This window comes from Natator depressus, chromosome 26, assembly GCF_965152275.1.
Source record: "Natator depressus isolate rNatDep1 chromosome 26, rNatDep2.hap1, whole genome shotgun sequence".
Lineage (NCBI taxonomy): Eukaryota > Metazoa > Chordata > Testudines > Cheloniidae > Natator > Natator depressus.
Genome location: NC_134259.1, coordinates 5,041,774 through 5,059,933, shown reverse-complemented (window position 1 = coordinate 5,059,933; position 18,160 = coordinate 5,041,774). Strand labels below are relative to the sequence as shown.

Genomic DNA, 18,160 nt, shown 5'->3' with positions numbered 1-18,160 from the left:
GCCAGCACTCACTGCAGATACTGGCTCCTGAAGGCTCTGCCTTACTGCTGTTGTGCAGAGCAGGTACAAGAATACCGCAAACTCCCAGGCATTAGGCACTTGGTCTACAGACAGAGTGCGTTTCCATTAGCCTGAGAGAAGCAGTATCTCCTTTACTATAATAAATAATACAGTCCATTGTCCTTCTCTAGCACCTTTCATCTGAGCATCTCCATCACTTTACACCCTCACAACAGCTCAGGGTGAGAGGCATTGTTCCAGGTCTTTTACAGAAAGGGAAGCCGAGCCACAGAGCACTGAAGAGACTTGCCTAAGGCCACACAGAGAGTCCGCTGCAGAGGAGGAATGAGAATCCAGTCGCCTGCTCTAACCACGTGGCCAAGTTCCCCTCCCAGAGCCAGGAGATGGAACGCAGGTGTCCTGAATGTCACTCCCCTGCTTTCATGAGTAGATCATCCTCCCATCAGAGCTGGGAGTAGAACCTAGGAAGCCTGGCTCTCCACCCCTTTGCTCTGACTACTAGGTACTGCCTCCCCCAACATCAAAAGAAATATAGTGGTAGTAAAATTAAGCCACATCTTTGCCTCCTTACTCCTGTAACAGAAGGCCGCCTGAACCTCTGCACTTCCAGCTACTCTCTTCACCAAGGCAGATGGGGATTGCTGGTTGTTCATCAGATTTGTAATTAACAAGTAATTCATTTGGTGGCTAATGAACAAATGATCAACCTGGCAAGGCATGTCCAGCATTCTGACTGGTGAGAGATGAAGTTGTTAATAACCACTTGGGAGCATCTGTTTTCCAAAGGCAGTTGCTTCAGTGGCAGCCGCTAAGGCCAAGAACTATGGCAGCCATCCACAGAGCAGAGCCAATGGATGGATGGAGGACAGCCATGCATCTCGGGGAGCTCATTAAAGCAAAGCAAAGAATGGATGAGTCCACTCCATATCTCCTTGGTGGTCCATTGATGGTATCTATATGGCCCTGTGCGGGGCTGTATAGCCTATCCTGGCTCGGAAAGGGTTAATGGGATCTGAGAGGCCAATTAACATGTGCTGGAGCATAGGCCAGCCCCATTTGAAGATGAGCCCCCACTGGGGGAAGAACTCGCTGGTGACTATGAAGGAAGGAAGCCCAGAGTAGAAGGGGGGTTGGAGGGAGAAGCTCTGAGGTCATTCTCCAGGACTACAGAGTGGTGAGAAGCTGGGAAGTGTTCAGTGTAGGAACAGGCCAAGGGGACCTGGAGGTGGCAGTTGATTTAATTTTATATTTTTGGCTTAGGGATTCGAGGGGCCAGCCCAGGCACTGTGAGGAGGGTGACCTTGGAGATGTTGGGGGAGAGGCCTGCTGACAGGCTACGTCACGAAGACGTTTAGGGAGGCAGCCAGGCCTGGAGTGGTCATTCCATTAGCTCATGCTTTTCCACTCCAACAGCACTACCTTGGGGCCAGATCATTGGGTGGACTGAGGTTTCTTTTGCATTGTGCTTCAGGGTTGGCTGATCATCCCATGGCCATACAGGGCCCAGAGCATCATCCATCACGCTGGGAATGGCAGCTGCAGCCTTCCCGAGTTGTTCACGGTTGGTACCACCGAGGAGGTGTCTAGAGGCCCCACCTGAGATCAGAGCCCCTGCGGATGAGATGCTGCACAAACCGTCCCTGCCTCAGGAAGTTCACTGAATGAACTGATGACAAAAAGACTAGGAAGGGAAACAGAGGCCGAGGCCCAGCCCCAGCCCTCAGAACGCTGCTGGAGGTGTTCTTAGCATTCCAGTAGCCCACTGAGCTGCCAGCACAGATCTGGAACTCGTTGTGCTAGGTGCTGTGTGTACACCGCTCCTGGCCCGAAGCGTTTACCGTCAAAACAGACAAGGCAGACCCTGGGTGGAAGGATGCTGGAGTCAGCGCTGAAGCTTTGGGGTTTGGACAGTGCTCAGACCGGTCCCACCCGCCCGAGGATTACAGTGTTAATGAGTAATCCATCACTTTAACAACCTTGACTCTAGCTAATGTGGTAATTCCTTACAGAATTAGACTCCAAAGGCGAGAAAGTAAGCAAATTCAGCATGTATTAAAGGGACTTAAATGGAAATGGGGGGAGGGAGGGGAATCCTTTGGTCACATTTATCAGTTTACTCAAGAAATAAAGTGAGACCCAAGAAGAACAGTCCCTTCCAATTAGCATGGACTCCAGCATGGGGCTTGCCTATAGGACCATTAGAAGGCTGGGCCGGTTACACAAGGAGAGTAAAGGGACTGCATCCTGTGACCCTAAATATCAACCCCCAAATGGGGCCAAGCATCAAGTACTGCCCTGAATTTTGGGCTTCGTCAATGGTATCCCTGAGGCACAGGAGGAGACTGGATGGAATATCCCAAAAGCAACGCCAGCACTCTGCCAGCCTGTGTTCGCTCTGAATTCGGCTTGTGTGATTAGTGTTGTCATTGCACAAAGGGATTGAAGTTGCCTGGCACACCTACAGAATAGTGTTACAAACATGTATAAATAGTTGTGGGGAAATGCGTTGTTTGAGGCTGTCAGACAATAATGCCACCTACTGCAGGCAGGCACAGTGTGAGGTCCTATCGCACAGCAACACTTGCCGGTATGCATCACAGCACCCCAGCTATTCCAGCCCTGGGACCCTCCCTACGGCTCTGACAATGCACCTCAATCCTGAACCTTTAAACCTCCAGCTATTGCAGGCCTGGGACTGCTACACAGTTCTGTGGATGCCTCTCAGTCCTGACCCATTTCACCCCTTCCTGGTCCAATCCCTCCTTTCTCAGATCTGCCTGGCATCACAAAAGCAGGAATGCTCGGATCTAGGTTTTCAGTTCAGCCCATAGTAAAGAAAGGGCCCTGTTTGCACAAACTGCCCCAAGGTTCACAGGAAGTCAGAGCTGCTTTTTGGTTCTGTCCATCTTTTTACATGATGAAAGCAGCTGGCGTCGGCTGGCACCCAGGCATACTAGCTCTTACCAGCAGGGTTGTGTAATGTAAAATGTTCCTCGTCTGAAAGGCATGTTTTAGTCTATGCAGCACTGCTAATAAAGAAGATGGTCTGTTGATGTGTAAATGGTTATTTTTGGAATTAATCACATTACTTGCACTGTATGGTGCAGATACCTTAGTACAATTGCACTGTCAGCCCGTATCTGGTCATGCTGTGCTATTAATGTTCATCTTGCCTGTAAATTCAGCACGTGATTTAGGCTTTGTGTATACAATTAGGGCCACAGTTGCAAATGCATCTTCTAAAGTTGCATATGCAAGATTCACTACCAGCAGGACCATATTTGGATGTACCCATAATCTCAGTGATGACCTGGGGACATCCCATTCCTGACGCCTTGCTAGGATTTTGGAATAATCAAAGAAGAGATTGGCCTTTACGCTGGTCCCCACTGGGTCAGGACCCTGGGAGATTAGGCAATGCTGTGCAGACAGCCAGGCAGTGCAGACGTGGTGCCTCATTTATGGATGTCCCTTTCAAGACTCAGTGCCTTGATTTAAGGAGCTCTCACTACATTGTTTTTGAAGTAAATTACAAATCAAAGTGCAGATTGCTGGATGCTCCATGTTAAATCGAAGGCTGTAATGCAACGGAATCAGTGCTCTGTAATGCAAGCGTAGTTCGTGTTCACCAGGATTTTGTGTTGCTAGCTAGTAGTTGCTGTGCCTGCAGCAGGGTGGTCACTTAATGAGCTGGGTCCTTTAGCTCAGGCAGTGGATGCTTATTTTTTTTTAAATGTAGATCCTGAAGTCCCAGGTTCAATTCCTGCAGATGACCCAAGGGGAAAGGCATTGTTGTTCAAGCTAGCTGTGTTTTGGCACTAAAATCACACAGCGCCCCCTTAGCAGAAGTCCATCCCATTGGGAAAGCACTTTACAGCTAACAGGACTGTGAACCAACCTCTTGTTGTGACCTGTTGTTGACACTGCACTGATGCTCACAATATGCCCTGTGTTTTCCAGATTCAGAGGAGGAGGGCCTAGGGCCTGATTTGTAAAGGTACGTAGATGCCTAAAGATGAAGATGGGTGCCTAATGGGATTTGCAAAAACACACAGGCATCTAACTGCCTTTGAAATCTCCGGTTTTAACTGATAAAATCACCAGCTCTGGCTAGAACACTTGTTGCAACAATGTAATTGGGTTTTTTAAAATCTGTGCCCACAATAGCCTAAGGAGCAAAGAGACTTGTCCTAGGTCAGCAGTAGGGGCTCCTGAGTTACAGTACAATGCCCCAGGCTCTTAACCAGTGTCTTTTCTTTTAATGTCTTCCACACATTATTGTACAATCCTGGAGGGCGCTGAGTGCTTTCAATCCCAGAAATGAACAGTACTCAGCAGCTGGCAGGATGGGTGCTCTTTGTGAAGGCTCACTTCACCTGTGATAGATCTGATTGCAAGCACGCTGAGCCTGTCACCTCTGAACAAATGCAAGAAATGATCAGCCAAGGACTTAGTTCTCTGTGGCTAAAGGGCGATTTAGAGTTTCCAAATTTGCTCTGTCTCCATCCAGGCCCTGGTAACTGCAGATTTTAATAGGTTCTCTGAAATGCTCTTCTGGAGGGACCGAGTGTAGCTATCAGAACAGCTGGTAGAACATGACATTCTACAGGGCTTTTAATCCACACCCCCTCCTGACCAGTGGAGAAGAGGAATCATATGGCATTAAAGAGCAGGGAAATGAGACCCAGCAGCCAGCCCTTCCAAGTCCTTCCACATGTGACAGGGGAGTGCCTGGCCGTGACAGGGAGCGTGCAGCTTTCAAGGCAGCCTGCAGCACTCCCAGTCAGCGAGTGCCAAAGCCAAATGGAAAAGCCAAAGCTGCCTCTGCTGAGAGAAGCAGCAGCCACATTAGGGGGGGCGTATGTTAGTTGCTCTGCACGCTGAAGAAACAAAGCAGGAAGTGTGTGCTCCTGAGCCATGCCACCCGCTCCGGGGAGCAAGCAGTGCGGAAGGAAGGACTTCAAGATTTAAACCCACAGGTGGCTTGGCTCCTGGGTCCTGCTGGTGATGATGCAGATAAACACCCTTCAGTGGTGGCTATGAGAAGGCTCCTGAGTGGCCTGTCTGGACCTCACAACCATCTGTCCTGCTGGATTTTGGGTGCGTGTCACCTTTTAGGCCTCCATCATCACCCAGTACAGAACAGAAGCTAATGCTGCCTGCTGCACGGGGCAGCGGGTGAGCTGGACGCTTGCTCCTTAAGGGTCAAGGTGGAATTTTCCTAAGCAGGCAGCTCATAATGACAGCCAGACTAACCCCCCTGCAAAGCGGCTGAATCTCTGCTCTGGGAGTCCCAGGCCTTCTGATTGCACCAGGGCTCATGCCACCTTGACCTCTGCGTATCCATTATTATGTGGCGATAGAAAATCACCTCCCCTTGCCCCAGTCTGGAACGCAGTGGGTTAATGCACTGGCCACCTGTCTTTGGAGACCCTGGGTCAGAGTTTGGTTAGGCTGGTGAAGAGGGATCTTTATTGTTGCTGTTGGGTATTGGACCATATCTCAGAACCCACTGCATATTTCAGCATGATTGGCAGTCTCTGCTCAGGACTGGAGTAGTGGGGAGGGTGGCAGTGGCAGGTCAGGACTGAAGGGCACTGGCAGAGCTGTGTGTAGCTGCCAGAGGTGCTGTGTGTCAGGACTGTGTGTCAGTGTTGATAACTGCAAAGTACTGGGCATTGGAAAACATAATCCCAACTCTGCATCTAAAATGATGGGGTCTAAATTAGCTGTTACCACTCAAGAAAGAGATCTTGGAGTCATTGTGGATAGTTCTCTGAAAACATCCACTCAGTGTGCAGCAGCAGTGAAAAAAGTGAACACAATGTTGGGAATCATTAAAAAAGGGTTAGATAAGAAAATATCATATTGCCTCTATATAAAGCCATGGTACACCCACATCTGGAATACTGCATGCAGATGTGGTCGCCCCGTCTCAAAAAAGATATATTGGAGTTGGAAAAGGTTCAGAAAAGGGCAACCAAAATGATTAGGGGTATGGAACAACTTCCGTATGAGGAGAGATTAATAAGTCTGGGCAGCTTCGAAAAGAGACGACTAAAGGGGGATATGATAGACATCTATAAAATCATGACTGGTGTGGAGAGAGTAAATAAGAAAGTGTTATTTCCTCCTTCTCCTAACACAAGAACTATGGGTCACCTAATGAAATGAATAGGCAGCAGATTTAAAACAAACAACAGGAAGCATTTCTTCACACAACACATTGTCAATCTGTGGAACTCCTTGCCAGAGGATGTCATGAAGGCCAGACTATAATAGGGTTCAAAAAAGAACTAGATAAGTTCATGGAGGATAGGTCTATCAATGGCCATTAGCCAGGATGGGCAGGGATGGTGTCCCTAGCCTCTGTTTGCCAGAAGCTGGGAATGGGTGACGGGACGAATCACTTGATGATTCCCTGTTCTGTTCATTCCCTCGGGGGCACCTGGTATTGGCCACTGTCAGAGGACAGGAGGATACTGGGCTAGATGGACCTTTGGTCTGACCCAGTGTGGCCGTTCTTATGACTGAAGGGCAGCAGCAGAGCTGTGAGTGGGGAGCCCAGGAGTGACACAAGAGAAGGGGTGCTGGCTTCAGGTCACTACTGAGGGGCATTGGCAGAGCTGCTGAGAGAGGAACAGGAGCAGAAGAGCAGGGGCTGCTCCAGGTGAGCAGAGTGGCATGCAGCTGGGCTGGCGCAGCACCTTCCTGTGCACTGTCTGCTCTGGCACGAACGGGGGGACAGTCTCCTGGACTTCCCACCCAGCAGCTTTCACCGGTGCTGAATTCACCTGGGATCTCCCAGCTCTTGGCCGTTTGGGTCACAACCTCAGCATGACTCAGACACAGGCTGGTAACGGCTGCCGCCTTCGTATGCCTCTGCAGCCTTCGGCCCCCTGCTACAGAGAGCAAGGCTCTTCCCCAGCCCCCATGTCTGGGCCGCAGGGAGAGTCCAGGGCACCCTCCACATGGACATTCCCCCAGTGCAGAAACGGGGGCTGGTCACCAAGAGAGCAATGCAGAGCCGAGAACCATCAGGCACTGGAGCCTAGGCCGCAGGGTGTCTCCAGGCCAGAGGTACCCCAGGGTCTGGTCCCCACAGCAACGAAGAGGGCAGTAAAGCCAGCAGATCCAGAGCAGGGAAGTTGATTGCCTGTGTGCGCACTGGGAACGTTTCGGTGTCTTTCAGGAGGCTTGGGAGAATGGTAGGGGACATTTGGGGGAGGTACTCTTGCTTTGCAGCACCATTTAAAAAAAAAACGCCTTTTGTCCGTCTGTAAAAGGAGAAGAGAAATAAAAGCCCAGTGCGAGGTCTGAGTTTGGCATTGGCTGGAGCTCGGGAAGATCGCACTGGCTGTGGGCGCTCAGACGTGTGTGTGACATTCCTCCTACACACACAGGCTGAGATCAGCTGGCACCTCGCTTCATTTCCCCCCTCCTCCAAGGAAGCGGATCCTAATTAATTAATGTATTTAATGTTTAAAATTCCGATTACATGCAATTGGTAATGTATAGTTCATGTCGCACCCTTCCCCCCAAAAAAGAAGGGCAAAGCAATGCACTTTGCAGGGTGAACTGTGCATCTGCCTTGGGACAAACTGCCCCTCCGCCCCATGCCTTTCCTCCCTCCCTTGTTTCCTCTCTCTGCGTTCATCAAAGGCGCTCCGCGGGAGCCTGCACATTCACCGGCTGCGCCAGCCCTCGCCGACCGAGGAAGGATCCCCGGGACTGTTGGCGCAGGAGAGGGCTGCTTCTCCCGTGCCGGGTTGGATGCAGCCACATCCCCTGCTGCCTTGAGGGCGGGGGGGGGGGGGGGGGAAGCCGCATCCCAAAGCCCAGCGTTGCAGCTATGTAGCTCTCCTCGGGGGTCTCCCACTGTGGCACGGAAGGGCGAGAAAAGTACTTAAGAGCCCAGCCGATGGGGACGCGGCTCCCAGCAAGGGTTGGAGCCAGCCAGCGCCTGTGTCTTTGTGCGGTGGCAAAGTTTCCTGGCTTCTTCCTTGGAGCGGGAGGGCTGCGTCTTGCCTGAGAGCAAGGGGACCCTCCGCCTCTTTAAATAGTGTGTGTGTGTGTGTAGTGGTGGTGGTGGGGGGAGCCTGCCTTATCTGTACACCCCCTCTCCGCCTCCCCAAGCAAAGACACAGCCTCGACCCGCCCGCTGCGCTTTGCGAGGAGGCTGCTGGTCATCGCGGGCTGCCCTTTGTCTTCTCCCATCACCCGGCTTTGCCTCCCCACCCCACCGACCCCGGCCTCTCCGGATTGCTGCTGGCGGGGGGTGAGGAGCGGAGAATCAGCTGAGACAGGGAGGCGAAGTTGAAGGGAAGGGGCCGTTCTGGGCTGGCGCGTTTCACTCCAGGCTCTGGTCAGTTCCCGTCCCAGAGACCGGCTGGTCAGTGGCCGGGCTGGAGGAAGCTGCCGCCGCTGCTCCCCGGTTGACGCTGCTGCTTTCCACCGCCGGGGATATCAGAGTCAGCCCCTTCTCTCCACCCTCCCCGAGAAGGCAGAGAGAGAGAGACACACGCAAACATCCCCAGTTTGCCGGAATTTCCATCAGCAAACTGTGTGAGCCAAGGGGGGGAAGGCAGGAGTCGTGAGCGCCCCACATTCCCAGCTGTCTCAAGGACCCCGCCGGATTGTGTCTACTCAGATCACGCTGTGGATATTCGTCTATTTCCCCCCCACACCCATTTCCACCTCCTCTCGGCTACCCTTTCGCCCCCGAAAGATGCTTGGGAGGAATAGAACCAGAATTGTTCATCACTGGAAGAGCTAAAGAGAGAGAGAGAGAGAGGCTAGCTGGCTGGCTGCAGAGCTGGGGTGTATTTTTTGGGGGGGTGGGCGCTGAAAGAAACCATTTTTTTGTAAGTTCATCAGAGAAATCTCAGGATTTCTTTTTGCCTGGATTTGGGAGAGAGATATAAATATATATTTACACGTGGGGAGCTATTGGATTTACTAACATGATTTTAGCAAACGTTTTCTGCATCCTCCTCTTTTTAGGTGAGTAATCCTGATTAGGATGCAAATCATTACTCTCTGGTTTGTTTGGTGGTTGTGAGTCCTTTGTCAAACCCCAGAAGCTCTGGTGCTTGGACAGCGTTTAAGAGCGGACATGTTTTATATTAAAAGACAAACCCAACACACAACGGCAAAGCTTGGCACAGACCCTCGCTTTAAAGTGGGCTACAGTCCGGAATGAAATACAGAGATTGAGAGACGCTTATAGGTTTCAATTCAGCTAAATGTCTCAGCAGCGATTCCTACTGAGAAGGAATTGGGGTCCAGGGAAGGGAGGGGGATGAGCAGAAATCAGGCTCTTATCTAGGGGGCAACTTTTTAAACTATCAGATTTACGATGACACCCCCCCACCCCCCGAAAGCCTCTCCTGTCCGCACAGCCTCACCTCTCCAAGTTGTGGAGGAATTGAGTCAGATATTCTGATCCTTCCGTCCGAAGAGGAGTATTGCTGGTGAATTGGTAGGCAGCGTGTTGCAGAAAGCTGCCCGGCTGCGTGTTAATTCCCCTCTATACCAGCCCTTATGGTGGCGGCTTTTTTGTATTATTATTTTTAAAAGAACCCCCGTGATTCAATCCCTTTCCAAAACCCTGTGATTCAAAGCTGATGTGAGGCAAGTCTCACGGGTTTTGCTGGCTGGTTTTAAAGTGTGCATGGAGAACTGATTTAGAAAGTGAATTGTGTGTCGGGGTTGGGGCGGGGGGGAGGAATTGCCATCACTGTTGCAATCCAAGTGCCTGTTGTTTTAGATCATGTGTGACTTATTTAGCAGGCTATTTTGCCAAGTGGAAAGCTTGTATTTCTGGAGCAGCCTCATCCAGAGATGGGGAAGGTGCAGCCCTGGCAAGGGAGGAGTTGCAATGTATTTTAGGTGAAATAAAAGCAAAAAAGCTCCCCTTTCCCCCAAAGCACGTTATCACCTTGGCGAATTATCGTCTGGGTTCTTCTCAATATTCTCATCTGGCAGGTAATGTCCCTTGTGTTACAATTCCACTCGCGCATGGAGATACAGTTACAGACAGTACCTGCAGCTCTGTCTCTGGGTCTCACACACAACCCTGCAGCACTGAACTCCTGGGGAACTCTGCTGAAATCCCCTTGGCTTTCAGAACTTAACCCTGCATGAAGTGGACTAGGGTTGGAAGATGAGAGAGGCAATGGGCAGAAGGATGTTCAGGGTCATGGGGGCGAAGAGGGATGAGGGAGACTTGGAGGTTGGCCATGGCACAAGTGGGAGTTCAGGAGAACACATCTGCTCCAGGAGCCTTCCCCCGGACTTTTGTTTTGACTGGAGGAGGCGGGGGGTACAGCATGGGAAGCCCCCAGCAAGAGATCTGTGTCTAGGTTTAATATTTCCACAATAAGTTCCTGTGTCCTTGGCTAGTAGGAGAATAAACCGTCTGCTCTTGGTTTCTATTGCTGCTGGGCACAGGTTTGCAATCACTTAGTGACAAGAGCATGGCTTTTGAAAGGCTATTTTTGTTGATTGCCAGGGAAGGGTGTCGGGGAAGGATGTCATTTTGGACCTGGGCGGATGGGAGGATATTTTCTCATCTGCCGTAGGAGAGTCTGAATGGTTCCCTTGGGCAGGGGGTGACGGTCTCCTTTGCAATCAGTGCGTTACACATCAAAGTGTCTCTGTAGCAGGGTCTTTGGGATAAGCTTGGGTATGAGGCGACATAGCTTGCTGCCTGGTTCTCTTCTGACAGCAAGTGGGAGTGCCTGACTCCATAGAGGGGGTGTGTGTGTGGGGGGGGGCGGCGGGGGATGACATGGCTCTGGGCTGGGGATGATGGAAGATGGAGTTGCCACTTGTAGGGCATGTTGTCATTCCCAATGGCTTGAGGGCTTTGCGGGCAGCAAGAACAGGAGAGCGGGAGGTAGGAAGGGGTCAGAGAGTGAATGCACAGACCCCTCTGCTGCACTGGCTCTGGCTGAGAGCAGGGGGTGTGGTGGGGACTCAGGCTCTGCTCACAGAAGAGGCTGGGGTGGGGGAAACATCAACCACCAAATTATTTTAGTTGTTAGGCATTAACTCCTTGTTTATTTGCATGCACATTTGGCTGGCTGGGAAGCTAAACGTGAGAGTCTTGGGATGGAGGGAACAGTCCTAGAATCCGACCCCCAGCCCTGCCAACCCAGGACACTCCAGCTAAGCAGCAGGCTGTGATACTGAGCAGCCACAAGCCCACTTCATTTCACCCCCACGAGGAGGCTGTTTAGAAACAGGATCTTTCTCCTTTGGGTCCTTATTTCTTTGTAATGGTCCCAATCTTCTGTGGCTCAGGCTGGGCCAGGAGAATTGCCTGGAGAGGAATCAGGGAGAGGTGCAAATTGAAGGACTAACAGACTCATTGCAGGCAAAGCTTACTCATGGTTCTAGACAGTGGGGCCAGAATTGCCATGCTGCACGTACACTAGGTGCTGAGCAGAGCCTTAGTTAGCTACCTAAAAGGGAGCTGAGCTCTTGTGAAAGCCTGGCTCCAGCTGCAGGTATTGAGCCCTTGATAATCTGTCCCCTCGATCCAGTGAGCAAAGAAAGCCATTGCTGTTGGGGTGAAACAAATGCCACCACCACGATGGAGCGCAGGGGTTGCATGTGTAGCAAGAGGAGAGAGCAGTACTGCTGAGTTAAGTTAGGGCAGTGAATATTTGCTTATAAAGCACCCCATGTCCAATGGGCTCTGCCAAGACCTTAGACCCATATTACAGGTGATGTGACCGAGTAAGCTGGGGGGAGCGAGGGGTATTCTGACTGAGGCCCGTGCTCCCATTGGAATGTTTGCTGGCTCTATGACTGAGGTTTGTGCATCCAGCTACAAATCCTCCCTGTGCTCTGATGCCATGGAGATTGCTGGGGATTAGATGTAAATTCTCTGCAGATGTTTTATTGATATAAATTCAGTGTGTGCGTATGCGCCGGGTGCAGGAAAACACTAACCCTGCCCCTCCATGCAAACTCCCTCCTGGGGGCTCTGAGGAGCATTTCAATGCTATGAATGGGAGAGGAGCGCAAGGCACCATCAGATAACTTCAGGCTTCCTGATACAACAGCTGGGCCTGGGCTGCGGATGGTGGAGGGCAGGGCCCAATGTATCACTGGAGTCAATGGAGTGAACTTGGCCTCATGTGTTTGGTCTGTGATTGTCCCAGACCTCCTCCTCCCTGGCAGGATGGGCTGAGCAGGGAGGGTTTAATCTGTGCTGGGGGCACAGAGCAGAGAAACAGGCACCATTGATGCTTGTGATGCAGATTCAGGTCGGCACTGGGATGACAAGGGGCACATTGTAAAGAAGGAGCTCATAATCTGGGGTGGAAGCAAGGGGGGCATGCAGGGATACCCAGCTTCCAGTCTTCTTCTGAAAGCAGAGGGGGGCTCCCTCTTGTCTAGCAGGTTTGGGGAACAGTGGTCCCCCATAGCTCCCCCTCCTGTTTCCGACCCCTGCTTGTAATGAGCTAAATGCACAAGCTCTCCATGGGATTTAAGAAGCAGGAGCTGGGTCATTATCTGTGTAGGGGCTATTTCAGAGGTGCCCACAACGGGAGCTTAGGGTGCTTGGTGCTTTGCTGGATTGGGCCCCAACATGGTGCCCCACTGGCTACCGGACCAGGACAGTCCCAGCAAATACGCCAGCCAAGAAGCCATGCTGGGGTAGTATCTGGCTTGGGATGGCTGTGCCAGATGGAAAAATTCTGGTCCTAGCACTGGAGGGTGGGCAGGCCAGGTAGCAGAGATAGGGCCACCGGAACATGCCCATGTCCAGCTCTCCATGTCTCCACTGGTAGATTTGCTGTTGCATTTCCCATCATTGCCACTGGTGGGCATCTCTGCTCATGCCAGGGTCAGTGCAGGAGCAATGCCTTTCCATATGCACACTGGACCTCCCTCCCCATGGGCTCTTTCTGCAATCCCAGGCTCTCTTTTCATTACATCAGAACAAGGCTTTTTGTCTTTCTCATCTGCCTTGGCAGCATTTTCTGGAGCAGCATGGCCTCCGGACCTGGCTCCCCCTTTGCCACGCCTGCCCTTCAGCCCCTGATGTAAACCAATCCCGTGCATTCACGCGTGCAGCTTGGGAGTCAAGCTGGAGGCTGGGCTGGGGTGTGAGGAGCATGGCTGAAGGGAATCCAGTGAGGATGGCAGGATGGAGAAGGCACTTCAGACCGAGCTGTGGAACCTTGTTGGGAAAGATTGGAGCATGGATTTCCCTTTGTCTCCTGAGAAAGGGGAGACCTGGGTCTGGATCTAGGCCTACTGGGGCTTAACTCAGCAGCGAGACCTTGAGAAACTAAGGGACAACGTCATCCCTGATGTAAATTTGAGTGTGTGCAGAGATGGGGGACTGGGAGGAAGAGCTAGCTTTGGGGAGATGGGCAGATCCCTCCCTCCAGCAGCCCTTTCTGGAGTTTTTGGTTGCCTGGGCAAAGCGTTTAGCTTTCCATATGTGAGGGGCTGGCTCAGAGTGGCTGCGGTTGTGGAATGGGGAGAACAAGCCTGCTCAGCTCTGAGATCGTGCTTGGAACCGGAGGTCTGACAGCAATATCCCAGTGCCGTTCTGCCTCATGGATCCCTCCTCCAGCCCACGTGGAGTATAGTATCAGTAGGACGAGAAGAACTTCCAGCAGGGCAAGGGTAAATTTGCTCCTCATCGCTCGGCTGGATGCGGTCTCGAGCTACGGTCTCTTACACCGACAGTGCCAGTTATCGGGACACCTTTCATGTCTGCCCAAATGGAACAAGATTCAGTGATGGCCCAAAAGGTCAGAGATCTGCTGAAATGAGAAGTAAATCTACTCTCTGCTCTTTGGCCTAAGGGCAAGTGATGGACACATTTCCAGTGAACAGCTCTGCAAAGGCATCTCGATTCAGACCTGGAATGCCCGCTGCTATTTCAGTCCCGGGCTCCCTCCCCAAGCTGTGCCACTGCCCCTCAGTTCTGACCTCCACCATTCCCTGTCCAGTCCTCTCCCCACGCACAGCTCTGCCGTGGCACCTCTCTCCTGACCTGCAGCACCCCCTGCTATTCTAGTTCTGGCTACTGCCTCACCCTCTAGCTCTGCCAATGCCCCTCCGTTTTGACCTGCAATCCCTCCTGCTATTTCAGTCCTGGACTGCACAACTCCCCTTCAATGCTGGTTATTCCCAGTCCTTAGCTTTTTGTTCTCTCTGCCTGTGCACTGAATGGTGTACTAATATTCTCAAAGGACGCGCAGGATAAATCACTAACTTGCAACGTAAGTGAAGGTTTGATCTCAGGTCCACGCATGAAAAGCTTGTGTTAGGTACCGAACCTAGGGCACCACTCAGCTCCCAGGACGGCACGTGTCTGAGAGTGCAGAGAAGAAGAGCAAACCATGGACATAATAGCGAATGAAAAGGTCATCCTCAGCCGCTATGCAGGGCGGTAGGAAAGCAGTGAGCAAGGCTAAAGACACTCACAACAAAGCCAAGCGACCCTCGCTGTCCTTGCTGCAGGTGGAATCGGATCTGCTCTCAGAATGAAGCTAGCATGGGCCTCCCAGCTGCCTCTAGGTGTCACTGTCTCACTTCCATACCTGGCCAGAGTGACCCTCGGCGGGGGATAAGATGGAATTGGTACATTGAGGCTAGACCCAGCTGGACATTTTCTGTTTATATCTAGTGTTTTTCGTTATCAGAGCACACGGCGGGAAAGAATCACTTCCGTGGCGCAGAAGGCAGGGCTGTAAAATCAGGAGTTCACCTTTGAAGGCTGGGCGGGCGCAGGCCCATGGGCATTAGCAAGGACTGAAGTGTGTGTGTGTGGGGGTACAATCTGTCACACCCCAGGCACAGAGAAGAAGGGAGCCTTTCTGGCTGGGTATTTAAAGAGGCATTTTTCTTCCACCTTCACCTGTATGTTAGGCTCCAGCATATGGAATCTTCGCCGCCAGTCCATGGGACGTGCGGGTTTCATTTCCAACCTGTTGGTGAAAGGCCTGGTTTTAAATTCGGTGGAATATTGTTCAGTATAAAGAAATACCCCCCTCCCCCCTCGAATAAATCCAATGAAGCCCCTGCTTAGAAATGGAATGATTATGTCTGGATCCAATTATACTGGTTGGAGAAGGAGGAAAAGAGAGAGAGAGACGGGGGAGGCAGGGAGTCCAGGCATGACTCTGCTTAGGGGCAGGAGCTAAGTGGAAGGGAAAGACACACCGTTTTTAGTAGATCTCCTGCCAGCTCATGTGAAGGTCAGCGCTAGCTGTGTGTAAGCTGAGTATCTAGTATACCCTGCATGGCTGTATCCAATCTCCAGCATCGCCAACTCCAAGTGTTCAAGAATCCTGAGTCCGATGCCCCAAAACTCATGAGGTTAAAAAAAAATCCCATTTGGGGTTTGTTTCTTTGCCTTTGGTTTTTGAGCCTTTCCACGTCACATCTTGAAGCTTTTTCTCCCAACCAGTAGGGCTAGCACCAAACTTTTTCTTTTTATGGAAGCTGACATTCTCCTGTACTCACCTGACTCCAGAAGCTGGGGCTTTAAGAAAATAAAGCAATTATTGTGAGACTCCTGATAAAATCACAGGAGCTGGCCACATTGGCTAGGGATTACATTCCCTTCCCCTCAAATTCGTTTGCTCACTTCAGTAACATTTTCCAGGACGAGGCCTATGGAGAGCCAATAAACCTCAGGGCTGCTCTAGCTTATGTTCTCCTTCCCATGAAAGCAGAGAATGGCCACAGTGCAATATGCAAGCCCTGCCCCTTCCCCGCCACTGTCCCATCCCCACCTTCCTGGGGAGCTGGGCTAGTATATTGCTTTTATGCAGCTCTACAGCACTACACCAACCAGGGGGCTGTTTCCTGGCCCTTTATGCTGCCCCAACAGCATAACTAAGAATCAGGTCCTATACCTCCAAAGCTCTTTTGGTGACCCAGTGAAGACCTCCAGCATACTCCACTGATCATCCGTGAGCCCTCAACGTGGTTCAGCCGTGGCTTACAGCACCCCTGCTATTCCCACACTGCTAGTGCCCATCACTGCCAACCCATAGCCCCCCTCCTTGCTGCTATTCCAGCTCTAGGCTCCCCCACAGCTGTGCTGATGCCCCTCATTCCTGGCCTGCAGCCCTCTCTGCTATTCCAGTACTGCCAGCTGACATTTCCAGTGGCATGTTTTGGCACAAGGGGCACAAACTTTCACCGGGGCTAAGAATGAAACCTGCCAGACTCAATGCACTGAGGACCTGAACTAGAACTGGTCCCGAACTCTGCAGGGGTGAAAGGCTGGTGCTCTGCAGCTGCTGAATTTCTGGAATGGCTTGATGGAGGATGGACTGTTTCCCATCTTTGGATCTGTGCTTTAGAAAGACTGCAGAGATGCTGGTCCAAGGAGATATGTCCCTGAACACCAAAGGGAAGGAGCCACGTCCTGCACAATCTTCCCTAACAGAGCAAACCCTGCAGCCAAACTGGCCAGCATGACCTTGCTGTACAGTGAGCAACAGATGCAATACAGCTGCGAGACCCATTTAAAAACCTGCTGGAGGCTTGAGGTATTTAACGCCTGCACAGTCTGGAAGGAGGACCGGTCAGGGATGAAGCATGTGTGTGAATGTTTCAGTGAGGTCTGCTGGAATCGTACAGGGGAAACTACTTTGGGAGAGAGCTGTGGCAGGGAGCACCAGATGGTTCAGCTGCCTGATGGCCTATCTTGAATCCAGTTTGCACAACAAACCAGAACTTGGGCTGCTGGGGAATACATCTGGGAGCTGGCTGGATGAAGGGGAGGCTGGGGCAGGGAAAGGAGGTAGTGCTGAGCCCTGGACAGTGTTCAGTCATGGGGAAAGGGATGGAGGAAATGTCCCTAGTGATTCCCTTTTGTGCAAATATTTCCTTTGGTTACTGTCTGCTTGAGTTTTGCAGAGTCTTTACTGGTTTTTATTAGAGCCCCAAATAAGCTGTATCAGACCACTAGTCTTATTGGATAATTACATATCTCCTTACCTTCCAAGTTCCTGCGAATGTAATCACTATAAAAGCAGCTGGGCGCTTCAGGATTGCTCGTTGAAACAGGAGAGTTTTGTTCACTTTTTCTTTTTTTTTTTTTGGAAACCAGAGGGGAATTTTGTGTAATTTTGATGTGAAACAGTTGCACATTCACTCGGCTATGTCTACACTGCAGCTGAGAGGTGTAATTCCCAGGTTAAGTAGACGTACATATGCTAGCTCCAGCCAGCCCACAAAAAATAGCGGTGTGACTCCGGCAGCACGGGCGGCAGCCTGGGTTAGCCGCCTGCGTATAACTCCATCTGATTTCCTAGGTGCATACTCTGCCAGCTGGCTCGAGCCACTGCCTGAGCTGCCATGGCCAAACTGCTATTTTTAGCATGCTAGCTCAAGCAGAGCTAGCATGGGTATGTCTGCCGGAGCTGGGAATTACATCTCCCAGCTGCAGTGTACATATACCCTCAGAGGCTGCCTGAGCCTTAGTGAACTTGGCTGGGAGCTCCATGTTTGTGCTTTGATCCAAACAGAATAACCCAGTGCCCAGATTCCCAGCAGGGTTTTAACTTGCAATGATTCAGCACAGACTGCTACTGCTTGAGCGGTAGGTGCAACTCACTAGCTGGCAGCAGGAGTAGACTCTTATCTCCTATGTGGACCAGCCACTAGAGGGTGATTGGACGCACGCTTAGCCAGCGGGTTACCCAACCCTTTGCCTGGCTCTGGTTTAAGCAGAGACAGGGCTGAGCTGCAGGATTTGGAAGCAGAGCCAGGTTCCGAACCCCTTCAAAGCTAGAGGGTGTTGAATGCTTTCACCCACTAGTGACGTGCGGCTGAGAAAACTCAGGGCATTACTCAGCCAGGCAAGAAGAGAAGCCAGGACTGATGTCCATCAGGGCCCCTTGGGTGGCCTGCATTTGAAGGAGATGGGTCATGTGAGATATGCTGTGTTCCGTGCTCCAGAAGGTGAGAAGAGCCCCTGTGTGTTCTGGGTGTGGGGAGAGGATCTGCTCCTTATTCCCAAATCGACTCATCAGTTACAACCAGTGAGCTTGAGCAAAAGTGGTTCTATATTCGGTACCACTGATACTCTGAGCTGCCCACCACAGCCGATTCCTACTGGGAACTCCAGCAGCTCCCGATTCCCTCC

General features: G+C 51.5%; 1 protein-coding gene across 1 annotated transcript in view; it reads left to right on the top strand.

The window, feature by feature from the left end:
• The first annotated feature begins 8,139 nt into the window (after positions 1–8,139).
• Positions 8,140–18,160, top strand: part of GFRA2 (GDNF family receptor alpha 2) — a 96,456-nt gene continuing 86,435 nt past the window's right edge. Inside the window, exon 1 of the mRNA XM_074940029.1 lies at positions 8,140–9,024. Within this exon, the coding sequence (XP_074796130.1) occupies positions 8,985–9,024 (40 nt within the window). The 5' untranslated portion in view covers positions 8,140–8,984. The remainder of the gene's footprint in view (positions 9,025–18,160) is intronic.